Source organism: Urocitellus parryii, chromosome 9 (genome assembly GCF_045843805.1).
Source record: "Urocitellus parryii isolate mUroPar1 chromosome 9, mUroPar1.hap1, whole genome shotgun sequence".
Taxonomy (NCBI): Eukaryota; Metazoa; Chordata; class Mammalia; order Rodentia; family Sciuridae; genus Urocitellus; species Urocitellus parryii.
This window is the reverse complement of record NC_135539.1, coordinates 131,176,004-131,201,581: the sequence shown is the minus strand read 5'-3', so window position 1 is coordinate 131,201,581 and position 25,578 is coordinate 131,176,004. Positions and strand designations below refer to the sequence as shown.

At 42.5% G+C, this 25,578-nt stretch overlaps 1 protein-coding gene across 1 annotated transcript in view; it reads right to left on the bottom strand.

Moving 5' to 3' along the window:
- Colgalt2 (collagen beta(1-O)galactosyltransferase 2) overlaps positions 1-25,578 on the bottom strand; it is a 95,305-nt gene that overhangs the window by 11,915 nt on the left and 57,812 nt on the right. Inside the window, exons 3-8 of the mRNA XM_026392856.2 lie at positions 25,214-25,331; positions 23,317-23,451; positions 19,593-19,797; positions 13,593-13,712; positions 5,114-5,190; positions 770-876 (exon numbers count right to left, since the gene is read on the bottom strand). Coding sequence (XP_026248641.2) covers positions 770-876; positions 5,114-5,190; positions 13,593-13,712; positions 19,593-19,797; positions 23,317-23,451; positions 25,214-25,331 — 762 coding nt within the window. The remainder of the gene's footprint in view (positions 1-769; positions 877-5,113; positions 5,191-13,592; positions 13,713-19,592; positions 19,798-23,316; positions 23,452-25,213; positions 25,332-25,578) is intronic.

Here is a 25,578-nt window from a genome sequence, read left to right as displayed (position 1 = left end):
CGATTTAACAAGTCTAAAAAGGAAAGCAGTGTGGTGTCCTGGTAACCATCTCTGGGACTCTCTGGGGGAGTCACCTTGAGAAACTCTGATGAGATTCTCTACGGGAGTCATAAGAACTTGAGCAGCTGCTAGCCACACCCGTTAGTTGGCACTACATAAGGAGAGAACAATGCCACTCATATTCTTAACCAGCATCTAACAGGGAAACTCATGTTTTGCAAAAATCTGTGCCTTGAAAGAGTTTGGGGTGGCAAAAAAGGGGGGGGGGCAAAGCAAAGCAAAACAGCAGCAAAAGAATCCAACTGGGTTTCTCTGTGTGATTTTCCTGCCATATTCCCAGGAAATATGGCCACTGTGGTCATCGCAGGTGGGCTGTGGCATGTACCTCACACTACAGGACATGGAGACCTTTATGTGGTTTTCTGCTTCCTTTCTTCAAGTCTAGTCACCTCAAGTTGACATTCCTTCTTCTGTCACAACACAGAAAGCTGGGAACCACCACGGCTATTGCAAGAATGGTCAGAGACAGGGGACAATCAAGTCCAATGTGAGTCTTCAGTGTCATGCAGACCAAAGGTCACCAGTTGGGAAGTGGACCTCAGGCCTGTCCTACACGGTGAAACTAACTTCAGTGCTACAAATGGCATCGGTGCAATGTGTCCATCCCTAAGGACCAGGACACTTGGTGCCTCAGACAGGACTAACTCTCTGTCAGAGAAGACACCTCCCCTCTCCAACCACATCTGTGCAGGGAGTCAAGCCCACTCACTTCCCATCCACCGCTTCAACTATCTTGACTGCGATCTCCTGTTCGTAGAGCGTGCGCAGCATCCGGTCCCGCCTGTCCTTTCTGCGTTTGAGGTTGATCATGAAAATCTAATGCAGGAAGCAAAAGGGGGGAAATAAAAACAACCATAAATTACCCCATCTTATTTCAAGCTGTTTGAACAGTTTAGCAAACGTTAGGATCAAAGTTTAAGGTAGGACAAGGAGAGGATAGGAAAACTACCGTGAAGATTTGCTTTTTAAAAACATTTTATAAGGCTAGGGTAGTGGCTTAGTGGCAGAGTGCTTGCCTAGCATGTGTGAGATGCTGGGTTCAATTCTCAGAATCACATAAAAATAAATGAATAAAATAAAGATCCATCAACAGCTAAAAATAAATTTAAAAAACAAAAATATTTTATAGAGGAAAAAAATGAGCTACTTTCAAAATATAATCATTGGTAGTGACTTAACTCTTTGTTCCTCTGATATTCACTGATAAACATGTTTCCTCTACTGTTGAGAAAGCTCAAAAAGTTATTCTTCATGAGGCCAAAGACGAATTAAACCCAATACAGCCCTGAGGGGTAGGAAGCAATGTGCCAGGTGGTTAAATTGATAGGCAGTCTCAGTGTAGGTCTTGTTACTTGCTGAGGGTTTGCCTTGGGTCAGTTTCTGTGTCACTATCCTCATTTGTGAAATGGGATAATAATGGTCCCACCTCACCCATAATACATAGACAAATCTACTGAATAAATTTAACATCATTCAAAAAATAAGAAAAATCTAAAGTCTTCCTATGTTGCTTTTATTTCCAAAGGTTCCAAAATGAATCATCGAAGCCTCTCTTTTAGTAGCTTCCCTGCAGAATTCTCCAACTCCCATACAAACTAAGGTAGAAACTAAAGAAAAGGGGCCCTGTCCTTGGGGGTGGTTCTTGGATAAAGGAGGGAAGGAAAGACCCAATTTTGACACTAAGTGGAAATGCTATTGTTCCAGAAAATATGGGAGAAAATACAGGAAAAAATATGGAAAATTATGGCAATGGAAAGAGACAAACGGCCCTTGGAGGTGCAGAAGAGCAAGGCTCATGTACATATGTGTACATGTATAGTGCAGGTTCAGCAGAGCCTTCTCCAAAGGCTGAGCACAGCCCTTTGTTCTCAGTGTCTTTTCTACAGTACAGACTTGCAGGTTCCAAGATCGTTCCATGCAAGTAGCCTTCAATCCTTCCCTTTTCTCCAGGCAGCTCTGGTTCCTGCCCCAGCTGCTGAGCAAGCGTGATCACAGAAGCAGAAACTGGCAGGTTGCAGCTATTAACAGAGACAAAACGAAGCATCTTGGGCAGGAGTTACAGTTTCACTGTGGAAAGGACACCTTTGGGTCTGTGCCATAAGGAAGAACGGAGTACAGATCTTCCCCCATGAGGGCTGTGTCCTCCTCCTCTCCTTGGCCTGGGAATCCCCAAGGGCTGCATGACTACATACACAAAAGGCTGCTCTAAGGAATCACAGGCAATGAGGCTCTCCCGGCTATTCCACATTTAAGGAACCACAGAAAAACCTAAAGCCTTGTGACTGTGATCACGGGCAAGTAGCATTTTAATAAGATCTTCTTGCTATAAGCAGTAAAAATTGATTTTCAATGTTCAATTAGCCCTCCAAAGTGGGAAGACTTTAGCAGTCAGCAAGAAATGATCTTGACACAAAACACAGTGAGGGAGAAACCTACAGGAATAAGTCAGAGGATGCTGACTTCATCCCAGTGAAACACCCGTATGACTTCTATAACATCTGTATGTCCCCATGAAAAGAGGGAGCTGAGGGGCTGGAGCTGTGGCTCAGCGGTACAGCACTTGCCTCGCATGTGTGAGACCTTGTGTTTGATCCTCAGCACCACATAAAAATAAATAAGTGAAATAAAGGTACTGTGTCCAACTACAACTAAAAAATAAATATTAAAAAAAAGGGAGTGGAGTAACCTCATCTCTCAAAAAATCTCATATGAGTGAAAACTTCTATTGGGGGCTTATAATAAATTTTGCTTTTTTACTGTGACCAAAATAAAAAGAAACTATGTCTTATAACCAAGATTAAGTTTAGAATAAACTGCATTAAGCTTTGGTTCAATGATCATTCTGAATTAATCATAAATATATATTTTACTAGGATCAAAAGCTACATTGAATAAAATTTTAACCTTCCTCTCACTTGTATTTGTTTACAAATCCCTGGGCAAAGAAACTAAGGAGAGCAACATGTTCTCTTAGAAAATCATCCATCCAATGCAGGGCAAAGCAGATTGAGTGCATCATGATTTTTTATTACCTCCTTTGTTTACTTAGCTGGATAATCATTTTTTATAAAAAATAATTTCTGTGTCACCTCTATTTGCCTTATTACTTGGGACTTTATAACCTCATGAGTTGTGTTCTTTAATGTTTCATTTTTCGCCTGGTGAGAATCGTGGTCGTGAGCTGTGCTCCATCCCCCAGTTTTACAGACATGGAAAGGAAAGGGCATTTCCTCTTGTACAAGCATGGGGCCACCTGGGCTCGCTCCAGGAAAACAGAAACAGGACAAAACAGGGGGAAAAAATCCATTTAAATAGTCCCCTCAAACCAGAGACCTTCAGTCTGGAGGCCTTTAGTCAATAACAGTCCAAATGCAATAAAGACGTGTTCCTACCGGGGCAAGTGCAATAAAAATGGTGGCCATGAAGGAAAAACAGACTGCTCGCTCGTACTTAGTAAAGAATAAACAGAGAAAAGGGCCGGGCAGCCAAAGGGAGCCCAGACACCACTGATGAGGTCACAGGACCAGGATTGAAAAAGCTCTGAAAATACCTTCCCACCCTCCATGCCTGTTCCAAACAGAGACGAGGTCCCAGCCTCAGGAAAGTAGAGCCTCTGAGTGTGTCACTTCCTGGAGCTAGCATTTTCCAGAGGGACCCTAAGAGTGACCCAGTTCTGACACCTTGTCCTGCCAAAAGAGAACCAGAGTGAGATCTTGTTTTGGCCCATTTTATTTGTCCTTATAGAAGGACAGTTTGGGTCCTTACAGAAATGTGATTTTAGGAAGAAAAATGAATTATGTAAAGACACTGGTAAGGGTCACAGGAAAGGAAGGCTCCAGTACCACGCAGAAGCAGGGCCAGCGTGTGAGGTGGAACAAGTTTCTCTGCAGCCCTGGTCCTTTTTGAAAACTATCTACAACTGGGTCTAGCTCTATTTCACTACACTTAAATCCATCTCTTCTCATTCTGTCCTCCGTGGAAGTAGCAGAATGTTGCTTCCTCTTTGCATTTGGTATTCATGAAGCATTCATTCCCATTCCTGAAGACTAGCTCTGAATCAATTTTATGGAAGAAATCCCAATTCTCAGTTCTAGCAGCTCTTCAAGGAGGACCTATTTTGGGAACACACATGTATGTCATATGTATGTACACATGTGTACATATGTGTACATGGTACAGTGCAGTATGGCATTTCCCTCCGTTGAGCAGCACAGAGCATGATGTTTGACCAATAAGCATATCCAGAATTCATGGAAGAATCTGTCTCAGTTCGTGGATTTTTGAGAAGCTGTCCCAGCTCTAGACTCTTCCTGAATGACAGAAGCCATGCAAGAGACTCATGAAGGAGTCAGTGACATGGAGTCACAGTTCTGGCCTTGTCAAGCGTCTTTTGTGCATATTGCCAATAGAGGCGCCTCTGTATCCTCTCTTTCTCTCGCTCTCTGTCTCTCTCTCTCCTTCTCTGTCTCTCTCTCTCTGTTCTTGTGGTGCTGGGTATTGAACCCAGAGCCTCACTGATGTACCCCTGAGCTGCACACACCCCTAGTCCTAACTTATTCTTTTCACAGAATGTTGTTTTGAAGTTCTTGCCTGTGGAAAGGCAGAATTTTAGAACAAGTTTCCTCTCTCCTTCTCTGTCCTCTCAACTCTGTCCTCCAACCTTTTTCCATGGAAGAAGGACAGACGGAAAATAAAGTGTTCCAGAATAGTTTCCACTCACTCATCTATGGCAGGGTGAAGTGAATGTCCTCCTATGTCTAAACCATATGTCCTCTTCACCCTACCCTTGAACCTTGGTAAGACGGTTGATAAAACATGGTGAATTCACTTTCACCACTAGTTACTTCTTTCTGACTGAACGATCAACTCACTTTTACCACAGTCCTCCTTTTTGAGGAAGACTGGGGCATAACAAAAACTCAGTACTTTTCCCCAAGCCCTCAGCCCCTTTTCAGCAGCCAAGCCCAGCCTTCTGGCTCTCAGACACACGCTCAGCTGTGTTCCAGCATACAAACATTTGCACCCATGCACACACACAGAGACACTTTCCTACCTCATCAAATCCCATCTTGTCTGGATATTTAGGGACAACTGACACAAACTGGGAGGGTTCCATGGGAGGACGGTCAACTGGAAGACATAAGAAACACACGGAGTGCTTTGTTAGGGAAAGGATCAGAAAACAGAATTCCATCTGCACACCTGATCACCAGGGCTGGAATCACCCTGGACACCCAGGGCAGGGGACAACCACTCAGCAGTTCTCCAGGAAGCCTGAGGGTCAGGCACTGGTTGTGAAAGCACTTGTGCATATGCAAATTGCAGTATCTGCTTCACATCCCTGAAGACTTACTTTAATTGGGTTTGGAGGCAGGTTAGCATAATGGCCAAGAGAGAGGGTTCTGGAGTCAGATGATCCAGTCAGTGAGGGCCTAGGAGAGTTATGAGACCTCTCGAAGCCTGTTTCTTCACATGCAAAATTGGGATAATAAATGTATTTTTTTGCTGGATTGTAAAATTTAAATGAGATCTGCATGCAAAGCATGACCACAATCATGTAATAAATTCTCTTAACTATTTTACCTACTGTGGCCCATGGCGAAAGAGCTCAGAAATAGGTTAATTTTATCCTCCCTGAAGAATGTTCTTTTTCTGTACATTTTTTTAAATTGTCAAAGCCTGGGACTACTTTTATCCCAATCAGGCAGGGGCAGCTACAGGTGTACAGAAGGGCTTTTGTTTTAACTCCATCTCGCCTCAAAGGGCTGACTCACCTCTCAGGCTGGGTACAGAGATGATGGAAGATTACTGACCCTCAGAAAAGCCTTCTTATATGCTATATGCTTTAATGGTTCAGAGGAAATGGTTGAGAGGGTCTTAAAGATTTTTTTGGTCTTGTACAAATTCAAAGCACTAACCTGATTTTCCTTAAAGAGATAAATAAAATTTGAAATGAGAGCTGATAAATAAAATTTGAAATGAGGTTGTTTAAAGATCTGTGAGTGATGTCCATCACTACTCTCATCAGCACCCTCTCTCCTCTCTTCTGGGCACAAGAAATGAAGTTGGTCAGGGCCATGTGACTTTCTGAGGAGGTTTGGATGACAGCTGATTGGCTTGGCTCTCCAAATCCTCCTCCCTATCCCATCCCAGGGTACCCAGGGATGGCAGCAGCATGTGTTAAGACAGAGAAGGCAGAGATCTGCAGAGCCTGGAATGTTCCACACCTGGAGAGCAGCTGCCCAGAAAGACAGGAGGACTGTGACTCTGATGAGCAGAAAATGAGCCACCATTGCTTGAAGTCAAAGAGATTTGGGCACAGTTTGGCCAGCCCAGCACAAGTCTTCCCTTCTTGAGATACTGTGCAAAGAGTCTGATCTGTTTAACTTACCCTTCACTGAGGTACTAAGAGAAACCATGGCCAGTTTCACTTAGGATCAAATCATGTGGAATTCTAGAAGGTAGTGAGACAGCTTTCCTTGGCCAAACAACACAGGAGTTGGTCTCATCACTTCAAACCCGACCCTGACAATCACATTTCTGGGGGTCCATGGCATGTGTATTATTCTTTCCAACAGCAGCTCAGAATAGCTTGATCCTTTCTGCTCCACTACTACTTATCAGTTTCCTTCAAAATCAACATGCAGGGTCCAAAATCCATGTGCAGGGTTAAGTTTTGAAGAGAAAGAAACTTAATGTTACAACCCCTTCCTATTGGTCATGCTCTGGAAATGGTCTGTCTTCCTCCTTGGCCTTAGACCTGAGTTATACTTTATATTACCCTTTCTAGGCTACTAGTCTCCGGTTTCTTACCATCAAATATGGGCATTAAATACGGACATTCACAGGACAAGCATTCCACACAAGTTGTAAATGGCTGTTGGGAAAAAAAAAAAAAAAAGGAGTGTGCCTGGATTTCATCAATGATGGCGGCACTAAACCATAGGGAGACACAGGACTTGATCCAAAGAATCAGACCTAAGAAACTTACTAAAGGGAGAGCAGGATGTGTCTTTGCTGACATCACACTTGAAGGTTAGTAGGTCCCAGCTTTTGTTGTGGTCATTTCTGACTCCATCATTCACAGCTTATTCAACTTGACATTGAATTCCTTCCTGGAAGTAGTGCCTCCTATACCACCACTTAGGACAATGGACTTCACTGGCTTTCAGATAGTTTCAAGATCTAGGACTAAATAATTAGAGCTACCCTTATGGAGATCGTATGGCTTTCTGGGATCTGGGATGTCCTCTTGACATATATAGTAATCACATTCAGCTAATCTTCACATGTCCTATGTGACAGGTATGAGTCTCTATTTTTACAGATAAGGAAACAAAAGTTTAAATAACTTGCCCGAGGTCACAGGGCTCATAGAGTTGGTATCTGAACACAGAAATGACTCTTGCACTGAGCTCTTAACCCCCATCCACACGAATCCTTGGTGGCCACAGTTCTGTGCTTATAGCTGTTCATTTAGACCAGTCTTGTCTGGAAAAGCACCTCAGAGATCGCACCAGATCAAATCCTAACACTTCTTTCTAGTTTCTCCTGAACTTCATCCACTCTGTGGTCCTCCAAGCTCAGGGCCTTGACCATCTGCCTGGACTGTCTTCATATTTTTCAAACATACTCTCAGGCCTGCCTATCCTAACTCATTATGCACACAGTTGTCAAAATAATCTTCCTAGAGTACAAGTTTTGTTCTTGGCCTTAACAATTACTTAAGTGCTTTATGGTTTAAGTGTTTTCATAGCTACCATGTAATTTTATCTATACTCTTTGGTGGTGGTGGTTTGTATAGGTAAACAAAGGGAGACCAATACAGATATGGACTTGCCCAAGGTTAAACAGTGAGTGATTAGCAGAACTGGAACTCAATTTTAGACCATCCAACTTCAAATCCAATAATCTTAGTAAGTTTAATGTGATGATCTGTTGTCTCAAAATGTTGGTACTGAGAATGGGTACCTGAGATTACTTATCGTTTCATGCTGTGATTTGCAGGAACAGTCTCTGTGCCTCATAATCCATTCACATCTATCTCCTCTACAAGATCTAGCCTCCTGCCAGTCTTCTCCCAAATTCTCTGAACAACTCCTAATGTACTAATTAGGAGCTAGTTACATGTACTAGTTAGTACAAGCAGAGTGGTAGGCACTGTGTTTTAAACAGGTGTTAGTTGTTGTTATAACCCATTCCCAACCACTCAAACCCTTTAGATCTGATCTCTGAGATTGTAGTCTATAAAACTCCCTGAGCATTTCCTTGTACAGACCCTGAATTCCCTTCCACTGATCTCGCCTGGCAAGACCCTGGGCCCAAGTGAGGCAGCACCTCAGGAGGGGAGGTTCCAGCTGCAGAGTGCTGGATCCTCGTGAAACCCCATCGCCACATACTCAGGGTACACTCTACTGACCAGGTCACTTCAAAGTTACAATGACAGATGCTGAATTGGCAAATGATGCAAATATACTTCTACAGTAAATTTACTCTCCCAGTCTCTGAGAGAACCTCCTCGAATCTCCAACAGCTCTCTAGCTCATGACTGCACAATTGCCAAGAGAATTCAGAGTCAATTAGATCTGCCTTTTCGTTCTACCTCAAGTCCACACACGAAATTGCGATCCTGTGCATTTCACCTTCCCATTTGCGGCAGGGGATGAGGCATCCCTGTGTCGACTTGTGCTGTCTCGAGTTACAGCTCCTTACTTTCTTAGGCACTTCCACCTTGCGATGACCTACTCTTCAGCACCATCAAGCTTTCCTTCTATCTTGGACCCTTCTCATTAGCATGCAAACATGCTATGCTATCCCCACATAACACAACAAATAACACAAAGAAACCAAACCAAAAAGAAAAGCAAAACAAACAACAACGATATACTCTCACCTCTTAGCAGCCCCAACCCATTTCTCTATTCTTATCCGTTATGGTTTGGATATGAGCATCCCCCAAAAGTTCCTGGATTGATGCAAGAATATTCAGAGGGTTAAAATGATTGGATTGTGAGAGCTGTAACACACTCAGCCCATCCTAGTTTGAATGAACTGAGTGGGTGGTAACTGTATGCATAGGGGGCATGACCAGAAGGGGAGGGTCACTGGGGACTTCCCTGGGAGGGCTCAAGTTCCCTATTCTCCCACCTCCTGACCCCACCATGAGCTGAGCAGCGCTCCTCTACTGGAACCTTCCCTCCTAATGTGCTGCCTCCCTTGGGCCACAGCAATGGAGTGGGCTGTCTATGGACTGAGACCTCGGAAACCCTGAGCCCCCAGTAAACCTTCCCTCCTCTGCGTCGTTCTTGTATTTAGGTGTTTAGGTCACAGCAATGCAAAAGCTGACTACATGCCATCCAGGCAAGATCCCTGCTTCTCACCTTTCTGTCTTCTCTTCGGCTGGCTCCAGTGGGCTCTCATCTCCATCAGTGCCCTGGAGAGGCTCCTGTCAAGCTCCACACAACTCTCTACCTTGTCAGAACCCATGATCCATTCTTTGCCCTTTTCCTTGACTGCTCAGCAGCATTTGGCTCTGTCTTGATCACTCCTGAGTTCCTTCCCAGCTTTCTGGCTGTTTGTCTTTCCTACTCCCCCCGGGATCTGTCCTTCTTCTATGTTCTTTTACTATAGGAGTGTGCACTGTTTCACGGCTTCAAATTCCTTCCTGTGTTGATGATTCTCGGATGTCTACCTCTAGATGGAACCGAATCTACCTCTAGATGGAACCTCTTCCCTCAGTCCCAGAGTCACATAGCCAACGACCTTCTGACTTCCCTAGACGGGTACCTAGTACATATCTTAAGCTCACATGACCAACACTTCCCTCCCCAAGTCTTTCCCATCTCAGGCCCAAATCCTGGAGTCATTCTTCACTCTTTATGTCCTACCTAGACTGCACCCAGGCCTCTAAGTCCGAAGGGCTCTACCATCAAAATATCTTAAATCTGTCTTTTCTCATCATGCAGCTCAGATCTCAGCCAGGATCATCTCCCTCTACCCAGCTCCTCGTTCTCAACCATGCTGGTCTTTTGTCACCAGCTTTCCCCTAACGGCCTTTAGAGGTGCTGTGCTTTCTGCTTGGAACACTGTTCCCCCAAATACTCATGTGGCTGCTTCTTTAATGCCTTGTCTATCTCTCCCAGTTAGAAGATAAGTTCCTCAGTAGTGAGACTTCTGCCTGATTTGTTCACTGCTGTATATACCCCAGAATCTTGAGCAATTAGGGACTGAAGTATGTGTCAAATGGATACTTACAGCTTTTTAAAAATTATTTTTATTTTTTTTAGTTATTGATAAACCTTTATTTTATTTATATGTGGTGCTGAGAACCGAACCCAGTGCCTCACACATGCCAGACAAGTGCACTGCTGCTGAGCCCCAGCCCCAGCAGATACTTAATAGTTTGACCCTGTCTTCCAAATTAAGACACGGCAACTCTTCAAGCTTTATTTCCTTCTACTGTTTTAAGCCAACTTTTCCAGAGGAAATGCTTTGGCTGATCACTGTTCCCTTTGCCCTGAGGGTCCTCACTATATTCCTCGTTCTCAACCATATTCCTGTTTAAATGCCACTCTCCTATCCAAGCTCAGCTTAAGAACCAACAGGAGGCAGCATAATGGTTCACACCTGTAATCCCAGTGGATGGGTTATGCATTACATATTTGTTCACAAAAAAATGCACGTTCTAATGCTCCAGTGAGTGTAGTCTAATAACACTGCCAGCAGCCATTTTCACTGCCCATTTGGTTCCAAACACTGTGCAAAGTGCTTTCAATGTTTAGTTCATCTTTCCTTAGAGGAGAACACTTGATAGATATGATTTCATCATTACCAACATTTTATTCACCACCTTGGGTCTTTGGCCCATATTTTTGCATGATAACCCTCAAAGCTTTGTTTCTCAATCATCTTATTATTCCGATTATGTTCTATATTTTAAAATTCAGAATGTGAAATTTTAACAAAAGCAAAACCAGAGAAAGTAACTACAAGAATTAAATAAAATGGCCATGTGTGGTGGCACATGCCTTTAATTACAATGACTTGGTAGGCTGAGGCAGGAAGATAGAAAGTTCAAAGCTAGCCTCATCAACTTAACAAGGCCCTAAGCAACTTAGCAAGGCCCTAAGCAACTTAGCAAGGCCCTAAGCAACTTAGCAAGACCCTTTATCAAAATAAAAAATAAAAAGGGCTGAGGATGTGGCTCAGTGGTTAAGTGCCCCTAGGTTAAATCCCTGGTACTGAAAAAAAAATGAAATAAAATGTCATATATAAAATGCTTAGCATTAGAGTTGGCACATGTAGGGACAGCAATAACAAAAGCTATACTTTACAGGTTCTTCTTAAATAAATTCTACCTGGCGAGAAAAGGAATTCTGTGTCATTAAAATTCCTGTTGGCAAAGTTCCTATTTCTGTGTACTGAAATTTCTCAGCTCAGTCATGTGGGTGAGAACAGGAGAATGTGAGGTCTGGCCAGCCCCTCTCTGAGCTGACATCCCGGGAGTCAAGGCTGGCAGCTATGAAACAGGATGACCAGGGGCAGCACTTTACCAAGTGCTAAGTGAAGCTACACTTCATTATTTCATTGGGTTGAAACATGCCATTTTATGTGCTCCTCTCAACCCTGCATGGTGTTATTATCCTCCCTTCATAGACAAGGGAACTAAAGCTCTGAGAAATGGATTCTCCCCGAGTAAGTGACAGAGGCTGGGTTCAACAGTTTGATTCCTCTGGCTTCAGGGTCAGTGCACTGACTACTTAGTCTTCATTCATTTGCTCATTCATACGTTCACTTGTCTGATTGTACATTCAGCAAATATTTGTTGGGTACCAAGTGTGTACCATGCACTGTGCTAGATGCTTTGGGTATAAGACAATGAGATTTCCACCCTTGTGCTCTAGGGCTTGAAACACAGGGAAAGAGGAAGAAACAGTACGTAATAGAGAAATTCACAAACCAGATTCCTAAAGACATACCGTCACAATGAACCAATCCTTGTTCTACCATTCATTCAGTAATCCTTTAAGTATTCAACAAAATACTTACTCATGTCTATGAGGGATGGGCGATATGCCAGGTCCTAAAATATGATAAAAAGGAATTTGTCCTATGAGAGCAGGGGAGTAGGAAACAGATTCTCACTAGCAATTCAATGGACCTAAAAATAAACTCGTGGGTTTTTCCTTTTAAAATTCTCTTATTCTAAATGCCTTATTCCACTTAAAATTCCTAAAAATCATCCCACTCAGGCCTTGGAAGTTTTCTTTTTGCTCATCCCCCTACACTCAGCTCTTGGCTAAGTCCTTTCACATCTATGTCCTAATTTCTCCTTCTCTGTTCCTTCCTCTCCATTGCCCACTGCCACGGCTCCAGATCAGATCCTCACCATCTTCTGCCCAGTTTTCCATTCAATGTACAAAGTGGTCTTTTTGCCTCTGGTCTGAGAGCAGCACTCATGGCCACCCATGCTCCATTCATAACTTCTCTTACACTAGAGGGACCTTCCTAAATCCAGATTTCAACCTGAAATTTCTAAGCTCCAATCCCTTTGAAAGCTCCCCTCCTTTCAGGAAAAGTCCAAACACCTTCTAAATCATCAGAGGCCCCGGGCGGAGCTCCTGCCCACTTTCCAGCCTCACTTCCCAGTGTGCCTCCCAACCTCCACCACAGCCACCATGTCCACGTTCTAAGGTCCAGTGACGAATAACAGAAGATGGCTTGGGGAAGCCGTTCCCAGCCTCCTCCCTGGGACTTGGGGCACCAGCTACTTCCTCCTTTGGCCACCACTGTTCATTACACAGTAAATCTGACTACTGATTTTTGAGCTTTCCAATTCCAACATCTTGCTAGACCCAGAGACAATGATAATATGTGTTTAAAGTAAACATATTTGGAGACAGCAGGACCAATTTAATGCTCAATCTGTCATCTGTTTAGTAGAACGATTTAGGGCAAGTTACTTTAGGCCTCTATCCTTCAATTTCTTCATTTTTATTATGGGGATAATAAACTCCCTTCATTGAATTGTGAGGATCAATGAGACAACGTACAAAAAAAAATGTTTTGCGTGGCATCTGTTAAATCATAAGTTATTATTAAGTTGAAGTCATGATTGTTATTATATTAGACATAGCCTAATATATAATGATGAATCTTCCTCCGAACCCTGGGAACTCTCCTTATCTCCACTTGATAACTAAGACGATTACTTGCCTAAAGTCATACAATTGGAAAACAGCAAAGTTAGGATTTAAACTCATTCCACAAAACACTATGATAGCGCTTACTACGTGTGAAAAGTATTTCCTTGGATACGTTGCTCCCTAGTTCCATCAGGACAGGAAGCTCCTGAGGACAAAGACCTTGTCACATTTGTATTTCACATAGGAAAAGTTCAAGAATGAATGAAATGATGGCTATCCATGTTTCAGCCAAGGCAGACTGATGACCACGAAACTCCAGGCCTGAGAGACATTTGGTCACTGTGGCAACGAAACAAAGGCCATTGGCCCGGCTTCTGCGTCACTTACTCATGGCTTCTATCTGCACGTGGATGAGGTTCTCGATGTCCTCCTGCAGGGTCTGGTGGGGCTTCAAGGGGATGGGCAGGTAGCCATAGTGCTCTCTGTTGCAGAGGTACATCTGGATACCTGAGGGTCCAAGAGAAGGACAAAGTCACCCGGTAAGAAAACACACGTCTTAGCGACAGCTGTGGAAAAGGAGACCGGATTGGGCTGACACTGAGTTTGACACTGGAACTGACCAAGGGGTTGTTTCGGGTACTGCCTGTAGACCTCAAAAATGTTCTTTTATTAAAAAAGCAAAACACAGCATTGGGGGCTCATAAAAAAAAAAAACCCTGGGCCTTTCTTCAGCTCAGAGGAAATTGATTTTTCTCTCTGAGAAAAAGCATACTCATGGTCTGAAATGAACACTGAAGGCATGAAGGGATCAAAAGGGGGGCAAAGAATTCCCATTCCAGAAAGCAGAGTGGAACAGTGTAATCCATAGACAGGAAATAACAAGAAAATGAGGAATGAAATCCATATTTGATATGAAAGCAAACAGGAAAATCCTGTAAGGCAGGCAGATTATTAAAGCTAAATCTATGCATACAAAAAGTGAAAAAATAGAAAATAAATTTAAAATTCTCCATGATTCTCCTTGGTTCTATTTCCTCCCTTAGCAGGCATGGATTTGGAGTCAACCGATAGGCATGAAACTTCCAAAAGAAGTTCATAAGGGACAAAAGAGTTCCTGTACTTTGAGTCCTTTTAAAAACGTGCAATGTGACAATCCAGCAATACGTCAGATCCCTTTCCTCTTCAACACTGGTCTTCACAGTCCTAGCTGGTGAATTCTAAGAGCATAAAGCATCTGTGTTCAACCAGACAGACAGGAATCCAGGAATCAAGATGATCCAGCAGTGGATACTCCTGGCTAATTAAAAGATTGTTTAGTTAAAAGGATGAGTCTGCCAAGCTCTGGTCCATGGCCTAAACTTCTGATTTGTTAATTGCTACAATCATCAATGTTTTCCTAAGAATTATCTGCATAGTGACTTCTCTATTTTGTGTTAATAAAATTCCTACCAGTCAGCTGTATCACCTGCCAAGTCAGATGAAGCTGCCTCATGGCATTAACAGAGAAGAACTGAAAAGAACAGAGCCTTTCTCCTCCACCTTTACTGAATCTGGTTCCAGTCAGGGCTGGTCCACCAAGAACTGTCTCTTGCTTTCTCCAAGGGAACTCACTAGCTCTGCTGTTTGCCCACATGAATGCTTCTGGGGAACATCAAACCAAAAGGCACCTTCTGTAAATCCTGATCAATTCAGGAAGCAGAAGAAAAATGATTTAATATTTAGGTTGCTTTTCTACCTTAATTAGGCAAACCATTTTACCATCGAACTTTCCAAAGCTTCCATCAAAAGGGGCTATGATACCTTGCCAAGCTATCCACCAAGTGTGAATGTTCAAGAAAAGCATTTCATACACGTGAGGTCACAAAATATTTACTTCCCATCTCAATTTCTCAGAAAGTTACTGGATGATGTGGAAAGAGGAAGAGAGGTAAGTAGAGGAGAAAGAGGAGGAAGACAAGAAGAAGGAGGAGGACTTCAACCCATAAGAAAGAAGACTTCAGATAACAACCAGGGGAATCAGTGTACAAGAGAAATGGGTCCCACAGAGATGACTGTGACACCTCTCAGGTTACAGTGTATCGGAGGACTCCAGGAAAGACACATCTTCACAGACATGCCAAAGGGCAACAGCTGATGAATCTGAACTTTCTGAGTTTGAGAAAATGAGTGATTGATTTTTTATTGTATTAGTAATAATAAAACTAAGGAGAGAGAAAGAGAGAGGCAATTATTCATTTAGATGAAGGACAACTAGCCATAGTCTGCAAATGCCTGAGCTTGAAGTTATGCTCCTGTGATTACAACAACAGAAACACTGGCCAACTAGAATCACATCGAGAGGACAGGAAATGAGAAGGATGTATTTGCATGTGGAGGGTACAGGACAGCAAAGAGCCAACTCCCTTATCTTCTATAATAGAATCAATAGAAACTAGCTACAGTCAAAACATAAAGAAGGAGCAACACAAACACATTATTTAGCAACTGGAATAAAGATATTATACTATCATGTAAAAAGAGCTAAAAGTAGTTATCTTTAGGAAGAAGATAATGGTGCAAGGGACTGGGCAGTTTTAAATAAACTGTAGGTAATGATCTGAACTCTTTTAACTGTGTGCACGGATGATTTGATAAAATTATAATTTTCCCCAAAAAATAAAAAGGAAGCTTGTCGATAATCAGATAACGTCTATGAAGGAATCTGGTACTCTCAGTGAAAGCTGCCTCTGGGGAAGACAATTTTCCCTTTGAAGATGAAAGGCAAATCATATTGGAGTCGAAGGACTTTGCTCTCCTTACAAAGATATTGAACCTTTTCTTGTACACAGATAGGACCTTAATAATGCAGAGTGCCATAATTATCTCTATCCTTGGTGATGAAAAATCAGACTCAGGGACTTGACTTGTACAGGGCTACACAGTAAGTCCTTTGTGCCAAATTTTCATTCCCAAGGGCCAAAGCCAAGTGCTTTCTACCCACCCGGGATTCACAAGCTCCGTGTTGGAGTTGTTAATCAGGAAGGACTGCCATCCCTACATGAGGGGGCTCTTTTGGTCACCACCAGTGATGTCCTGGAAACAGATCTGCTTGCCCGTCACCCATGTCATTCTCCTCTTGACCCACAGCAGACATTTGGAAGACGTCTGGTTGGCGCCAGGGATGGCTCCTGTGGCCATGAGACAGAGTCTAGATTGCTGGCCACATGGGAGGTAAACTCTTGACCCTGGCCTCACTGCAGCCACACAGGCTTGCCAATGACCTTGCTCTGTCTCCTTAGGCAGGACAGGCAGCCAAGCCCAGCTCACCAAAGCTCTTGGATTGTGGCTCTCACTCATCACCCACATGTGACAATGGCTATAATCTGAGGTCAAAGATGTAGGACCAGGGTTTGTGGCTGAACTATCCTGCCTGGCACATAAAGACCATTTGCTTCCTTTTGCATATACAATGAATCCCCAATGCATGGCACGCCAGCGAGGGAGCTTCAGGAGAGTAAGAATATATATATATATATATATATATATATATATATATATATATGAGAATTTTAATATTTATTTTTTTTAGTTTTCGGTGGACACAATATCTTTGTTTGTATGTGGTGCTGAGGATCGAACCTGGGCCGCATGCATGCCAGGCGAGCGTGCTACCGCTTGAGCCACATCCCCAGCCCCTCACCAGGACTCTTTTGAGGGACAGGGGAAGTACCTTGCTTTGGACCCAAGAAGGGAAAAGTTTAGATACATATTGTGGGTAGCATGTGACTCCCAGGCTCAGTCATGTTGCTCCTGAAAATACTTTAAGATCAGTGAAATATTGCCTCGGAACTACACGATTATCAGGAATATCTTTCATTTTCCCCAAATGACTGATTTTTTCTGGCCTCAACTTCTACCCCGTTTGCCTCTGTGCCACCAATCTGAGCCTCAGCATTCACCACCATCATGTCTATTAGTTATACTGTCACATGTTAAGATCTCAACTGGCCAACTTAAACAGTCGAACACAGTTCTAGGTACCAAAGTAAAATTTGGTGGGTTGCTCCCCTCTCCTTCCTTCACCATCTCTCTTCTCCCCAGTCACCAAACAATTTTGAGTTTCCATACTTCCTTTCGACGTCCTGGAAAGGCCTTTGGGATCTTGGACCAATGAAGCATAAACAAGTCCTAGTGAATAGGTCAAGAAAAGGGCAGAATAAAAATTCCTATCTAACCTGTGTCACTCTTCCAGCCCAACCATCCGGGAATCAGTGGAAGAAATTATATCATGATAATTTAGTGCACATGTCACAATAATGCCCTGTGATGTGGCTTTATAAAGGAGGTCTCTGTTAGGCAGTGACCATTATGGTAACTGTCAACAGCTCACTTTCTTGGAACATCCCTGCTTCAAGTTCTGGAGCAAAGGGACAGGAAGGCCCTGACTCTGCCTTCTGTCCTGGAGATGTCAAAGCAAATCACAGACCAAGATGAAAGAAGGAGTTTCCATTAACATGGACACCAGAACCTTCAAGACAACTTCCAGTCCACCCAAGGATTGCTTTTTCCTGACTGAAGGGCTAAAAAATGCATACACTTGGCCAAAGTATCTAAATTGCTCTAGCAATCGGTGGGGAAAATCAGCCTTACACATTTTTGCCAAATAGTTTTATTCCTACCAAAGTAGGGAACCAATGAGTGGAACACCTATGGCGTGAGTGTGAATTATAGCTTAAACTCGTATCAACATTTTCCTCTTCCAGCAACTTCCTCAACTACCCAGGTCTTTGTAAAATCTCTTTCATCCTAATTTATATGGCTGCGGTGGATTTATTTCACCATCTTCTTAGTTTCTAAATCCATTTTTGCCCAAAAATAAAAAGGTTCAGTGGCACATTCCTGGCACATTAATAATGGGCTCTGCCTTCTTTCAGGAAGGACTGAATTGTTGTAATAAAGCTTTGCTTCAGTAAATCCAGGTACCTTCCTGTTGAACTGTTTCTGTGAATCATGTCCTCCCAGACTGCAATGTGAAGGTCAAACAAGAAAAATACCTTTCCTTCCCATTGACTTGTCTTTCTCAAAAAGCATATGGATTTTATTCTCTTTTAATACTGAATAATATTCCTTTGTCTATATATACACCACATTTTCTTTATCCGTTCATCTACTAAAGGGCATCTAGGTTGGTTCCACACTTTAGCTATTGTGAATTGTCCTGCTATAAACATTGATGAGGCTGTGTCCCTGCAGTATGCTGTTTTTAAGTCCTCTGGTTATAGACCAAAGAGTGGGATAGCTGGGTCAAATGGTGGTTCCATTCTCCGTTTTCCAAGGATTCTCTATACTGCTTTCCATATTGGCTGCACCAATTTGCAGTCCCACCAGCAATGTATGAGTGTGCCTTTTCCCCACATCCTCGCCAACCCTAAGTACATGTATGAAGACACGAATGGTGTGACTCTGCTTTGTGTACAACCAGAGATATGAAAAATGGTGCTCTCTGTGTAATATGAATTATAATGCATTCTGCTGTCATATATAACAAGTGAAATTTTAAAAAATTAAAAAGAAAATAAAGAGCATATAGACTCTCTTGGAAATGCTTTTCCAGTGATTCACAAAATGCTTATTTAGCTTTGCCTCTCCATTGCCTCCAATATCTGTTCTGTCCTTTTCCTAGAGTGACAGAACTGGGGCTCATGACTGCATAGAATACAGATGACATTCTGTGCCTCCCTCACAGCTGGGTGCTGTCCTCCTAAGTTCTGGCTGAGGAGATGTACATGGAAGGCTCTGTTCAGCTCTGGACTGTGCCCTTGGAGAGATGGAGCTTGTCCTCCCTCTCAGTTTCCACGTTGATGGCTGAGGCCTCCACAGTGGTGAGTCATCCTGGATCTTACAAGTCAGGGCGATGCCTCGTGCAGGGTGGAAAGGCAGTATCAAAGGAGCCTGAGGCCCTGCAAACTTCATGGAACAGAACCACAATAGCAGCTCAGACTTTTTTGAGAAGAAATAAAATTCCATTCTTAGAGTCTGGGAACTCTGCCCGTGTTGTTTAGAGCTTCTGTCACAATTTCCCAGTTAATAGAGGAACTCCTGTAATTAGCAGTTAGCACCAGAGAGCGCCAGTCATCTTCCCCTGACTCCCAATGCCATGAGCACTGCCTTCCCCTCAACTCAGCCACCAAGACTGGGCTCCTGGGTGGAGGCCATTCCTGGCTCTTAGTCCTTCATGCTCAGAGGGACAGCAGCATAAGGTTACGGCATGCAATTCGCTGCCTCTAACAGTCCCTGAAAAGGACATTTTTATTTATTTCAATTGAAATAGGAGGATTTTTAACAAGATGCACAAGATAAGGGAGCTGGGCATTTGCAGAGTTTAGTAAAACCAAACACAAACAGTACCTGCTTGTCTGCTGGAGAAGGCAAAGACGATGATGTCATCAAAGGTCCAGGTGTAGTCCTGGTGCGGGGGGTAGAAGGTCAGCCTGTCAGAGGCCTCCTTCCTGAGGTCGATTAGGAAGGTGGAGTGCACCATGGGGACAGGGAAGCAGCCCGTCCTCTTCCATTCTCTAATCTGAACGTAGTCTGGAGTGCGTTTATAGAAGCCCTGCAAAAAAGCAAATAGGCGGGCTGTGTTCTCTGATCCCAGGACTTCGTCTTTCCCATCATCTGCTAGCATCAAAGAAATCCCCAAAGTTGTCAGAGTCGTCTTATCTTGGCCTAAGAGTTTTCAAATGAGCTCAAGAAATGCAGTCTATATGTAAAACAATACTTGAAGGGCCTCCATGTCAGAAATCATTTTTATTCCTGTGTATCTCTTGATTTAATAACTTTGGGAAGGTGTATTGTAAGCTGTCTAATGATTGAACATGAAGTGTGGGAATTAAGAGGTGGCAGGGCACAGCCGTGAAGCACCCGGCCTCTCGTGTCAAACTTCTGAGTTCAGCCGCTATGTCTACGGGTGTGGATCAAGTGACTCAAACGTGCTAGGCCTATGTCCCTATGTTTGAAATAGGGAGACGATCTTATCTACTCCATATGGTTTTCTGTAACAATCAAGTAAGATAGAACTGGAAAGGGTTTAAAATAATGCACGGCATCAAGAAAGCATCAACAAACTTTGTCTAGTATTAAAATGAGCTCATCACCTTGCGGCTAATATTTTCAATTAAATATTCATTACTTAGACATACAAAGGTGGGTCTTCTCTCAGTGCAGTTACTTTTTTGAAATTCTGGCAAAGTTTAGACAGTTCCACATTTTGGGGGATCCACCATTGGAAATTTCCTCCTGTGCAAGTCCATAGGGCAAACAATCTTCTCGCTCTGTGGTTTTGAACACACTGAGGTTGAGAAATGTTTGCCTCATACAGCTTGCTTGCCCTCCAAACTCAACTGTTCATTCATCAGCCACTGAGCACCTGCTCTAATGCAGACGCTGTGGGAAATGGTGGAGACTTGATAAATAAGACAGCCCCAGACTTGGCCCTTTTGGAGTGCAGACTTGAGGCAAGGAGCCTACAAGCCAATGGCACTGACTGTAACTTGACTACCACTAAAGCTCACGTCTACTCCAGGGAAGACGAAGATGCGTGTCAATGAAACGTACTTAAAAGTAAGCGGAAGCTTTGAAAGGCACTTTTAAATATGTTCTAGGTGATGGCAGGCTCAGAAGAATGTGTGTCAAGTTCCACAAGGCCAGCACTCTTAGGAGCACAATCCTTGTGGAATACACAAGTTCCTATGCATTAAATAGAATCTTTCTTCCTTTTGTGGTGCTGGGGATCAAACGCAGGGCTTGGGGTCATCGGAACCATCTCCTAGCTGTTTGACCATGGCCCGTTCTTTTGCTCTTTGGGCAACCTTTAAGCCTTCTTCCACAGGATGAAAGGAACAATGGTTCTTCAAAGGGTTAAGGACTAGTGGCAACTATAAAGTTCTAGATTTCTTAGGAACAATATTCTCAGAGTGAAAGCTTGGAAAATTCATGACAGTGATGAATCACTGAATGTCCCGGGAGTGAGGACGGTGGGGAAGGAAGCAGAAGGAGGATTAATATGCCTCCCACAGAGAGCCAGGGGCAATGGCTGTGTCTCCTTTTCCACATAAATCGAATTTTATTGGTAATAATCCCTGTTCATTGGCCAGACAACACCAGAGTCATTTGGTTTTGGATGTTTAAAGGCTCTGGAGACCAGGACCTGCCTTGAGCTTATGAAGTCACTGGCCATTTCTGTTCCTACCCTAGTAGAAGCCTGAATAGGATGCAGAAAGCCAAAAATAGATTGAGGAAAGCTATAATTGCCCTAAGGGGCACGAAATTGGATTTTACTATGCAAAATGAGTGAGCATGTTTCTCCTATTTGCTTTTAATAATTGAAGGAAATAATAGACTGTGGCCACTGGGAAAACCTCCACCCCAACCCCCTAGGAGCTGGTGACAAAGCATAACTCATTAAAAACCACCCTGAAGTGATTCTGCCACATGAAACAGTGCAGATTCTTAACTGAGTTGAAGCTAACATTACATTTTCTCCCAAGAAATTAAATTGAACTTCCTGCCTCCCTAAAAGACATATGGATAATAAAAATCACTGAAAATCTCTTAGAACTAGAAGAAATAATTGCAACAAAAAAATGACTGCCTCATCTAGTGGTGCACTGGAGATACCAATTGGTAAATATCCAGGAATTCTGCAAACCAGATGATGTGCTGGTAGCTTGAAATTTGCAAAAAAAAAAAAAAAAAAAAAAAAAGCATGTTAATCCTCACCTCTCTATCACACCTCAGAGAGCAAGCAGCTTTACATATTTTAATAACTGTATCTTTATGACTCTATTTTTATTAATTATGCCATCAAGTGGTTGTACTACAGTTTCATTAACCCTTTCTTTAATAAAACAACATTTAAGGGGCTGGGGATATAGCTCAGTTGGTAGAGTGCTCGCCTCACATGCACAAGGCCCTGGGGTCAATCCCCAGTACCAGAAAAAAAAAATTAAGACATATGTATGGAAGGGGGAGTATTTAAATCATAAAAATTGGCAAATGTCACCAACTAGAATTTTCTCCCTGGAAAGCCAGTTATTAAACACTTATCAACATACTGCTGGCCTCTTTCCTCCTCCAAAAGAAAACAAACATAAAATAAAGACAAAATTTAGCCTTCTAGCCAGGAGGACACATTCAACATAACATTTTTCCCATCAGGACTTCTTTATTCTACATTGACATATATTTGCTTAGATCATCTATATCTCTAATTTATTAACTAAAGAATAAAAAGTATAACACCCATCATTAACCACACCAGAACTCTAGCCTTTGAAGATTTTACTACAAAAAAAAAATTAAAAAAGCAATGATGGAAACCCAGTTTGTCTTTTTAACTTGAATTATAGAAAAACAAGATACCTTACTAGTTTTCATCCTTTGATCTCTATAGAAAAAAAATTGGACACCATATATATAAGATCAACAAAATGTGTACACTCTTTGACTCAGTAACTTTGCTTCTAAGAAGCTATTCTAAGAAAATAATCTTAACCAAAGAAAAATTTCTATCCCTCATGATGTTCACTGGAACAGCTAAAAGTTGCCAACAACTTAAACATTGCTCAAACTAAGGGAAAGGAGGAGTAAATTGTAGTACAGCCACTTGATGAGAATAGAGTTATTAAAAACAGACAAGCTTCCATCTCTGTGATATTGTAGTGGTGGGATGAATATTTATTGTTTCTATGTTTCTGATTGTTGTTTTACTTTTTTCCATTTCTAAGTTTTTCTATTGTGTTCTTATGTTAGTTTTGCAATGGGAAAAATCAATTTTAAAAAATCCCTGAATTAGGGGGGAGAGAGTGCAAATCCCTGCATGCTCCACTGGTTAATTTGGAGTTTCCGAGGCTAAGCTCTTTGGAATATTTTCTTGATGATTATTTAGCACAGAAGAGCCCACTGGGTTCTGCATTAGATCTGGATTTCCTCTCCTTTCCTGAAACCTCTTGCTCTAGTCGCACAATGGTAGCCGTGTTTCAAGGGAGGATACAAGAGACAGACGAAGGGGCTGCTCTCACCACTGCTGCCTTGGTAAAGCCCAGAGCTTTAACTCATTAACCAAAACACTTGCCTGAGGGGTGATTCCACACCAGAAGTTAGAGTACAGGCCCCGGGACTCCAGCATGGGGGCCACGATGGTTTTGTTTTCTGCAATCATCAGGCTGAGGGTCTGTGGGTTTGTCAGGAAATTGTCGACGTCTATGAACTAGGGAAAGAGAAGGATCACATCAGGTGAAAAGGTACTTTTCAGTAATGGTTCTAGAGTAACCCGGCTCATCTGGGCATCATGAGATATGGAATGGGCAGTGAGCCATATGCTCCTCAGTGAAACCCATGGCGGCTGGGTGACTTTCACTCAGTCAAAATCGGAGAAGTCTATTTTCCATGTGTTCAGCTCTGTGTAAACTGCCGAGCAATGAACTGAAGTTGCCAGACTGGGCCCAGACCCAACTTATACCCAGCTTAGTGGTTTAAGCACAAGATACTAACAGCTCCCAGGCCCTTAAAGAGTCATTCAAAAACTCTTTTTAAGTTTTTCTGTAGTGTTCTTATGTTGGTTTCACAATGGGAAAAATTAATTTAAAAAATCCCCAAGTCGGGGTAGGGAGAGTGCCTATCCCAGCATGCCTCTGGGCCACTCTTGGTACAGAGGGGCAGACCTATTCAACTTTTCTACAGTCATGCCAGAATGGCCCCGAACAAATCTACCAATGCTATTTTGATGCTATCAGAGGACTCTTCATTCTAAGTACATCGTATCAACCCGTATCTGGGCTAACCAAATAGCCCAGGCTGCTTAGCACAGGTCGGTGTTCACACTGATTCACATTCTTAGCTAAAGTTCATGTTCACACTCATTCACTTACAGAGGCAGTGTAGCAGATTCTACCATAAAATAGAAATGATCACACTGAATTGTACACTTAAAAATGGCTAAAAGGATAGACTTTGTGTTGTGGATATTTCACCACGATTAAAAAATAAACAGTCAGAAGCATTTATTCCTGTGACAGTCTATTTACCAAAAATTCTACAGTTTAGCATTTGTGTATTTCAATGATGTTTAAACAGGTATATAAGAAATATGGCTGGTGCAACTGGAAAATTCCTATGAAAATTTCTACTTTTGTGCTAAAAGTGTATGTAACAAATTCCTAGGCTGATTTTTGGAGTGATTGAGGGCCTGGGGAGGACATGGGTCAAAAATATTCATCCCCTTTAAGACTCACAGTCTAGTGAAAGAAGATGTTCATACATGAAATAAAACGATATTGGCTTTGCTTTATTAGTATAATTCCTAATGTTATTCTGGAAAACAGTTGCCTAAAGAACTTGTGGAGAAAAAAAGGCTGTTGTCAGGGAGAAGGGCTGCAGCTTGAGAGGTTCACTGAAGAGTGATTCCTAATCATCAAGTCCAGCATTTGGACACTTCTCTAAGCCCTAAGGCAAGGGAGGTGACCTCTTCCCGGAGAGAAGTTCCCCATGAAAGGCCAACAAAATTGGGAGCAACCAGGAAGGAGAACAAAGAAGAGACTCCATTCCCCAATCACTCAGGAACAAAAGGGAATGATTTGGGAGGTGTTCATTCTAATCTCCTTGTATATGATTATTTTCTCATATTCTGAGAATTCTTCCCCAAAGTTAAGATGATTTCTATTGCTTTGCCTATAGCATTCCTCATGAACTAAAATATTCAGAGTTTCTTAAGCCTGTTACATGAAAGACTAAATAGTTCAGGAGTCTTCTTGATCACTCACTCCCTGGCTGTGCATATCAAGAGAGGGTCTTCGATGAAATCTAGGTATTGCAATATTCAGTTACCAGAATTTCCCTTTCAACTTTTAGTGGGGGATGCGGTGTCCCCTAAAAAAGACTGTTTTGATTGTTCCAATGGTCCTAGTTTTTGGACAACTGATTTGAACACATTTTAGATAACAGTTGTCAAGAAATCAGGCATCTGCTTTTACCAGAATGTAGTCTGACCATTTTTCCCTCGCAGTTCGAAGAGCTGCCTGTCGCAATTTCATGACATGAGCAAACCGGGAGCTTGGCCAGTGCTTTGGTCCAATTTCATCAGGATAAGACCTAAAAGAATTATAATAATAGCTTATAATTACTGACTGCTGAAAACCAGGTTTTATCCTAAATCTTTATATCTACTAACTTGTTTCATCCTCCACCGACCCTAGAAGTGAGATATTTTTATAGTTATCATCTCAATATCACAAAGAAACAGGAGCAAAGAGAGTGAAACTAACTGCTTACATAACATCAGAGTTTTTGTATGAAATATTTCAGGGAGCTCTAATAAGAGCCATGGAAGGTAAGTCCT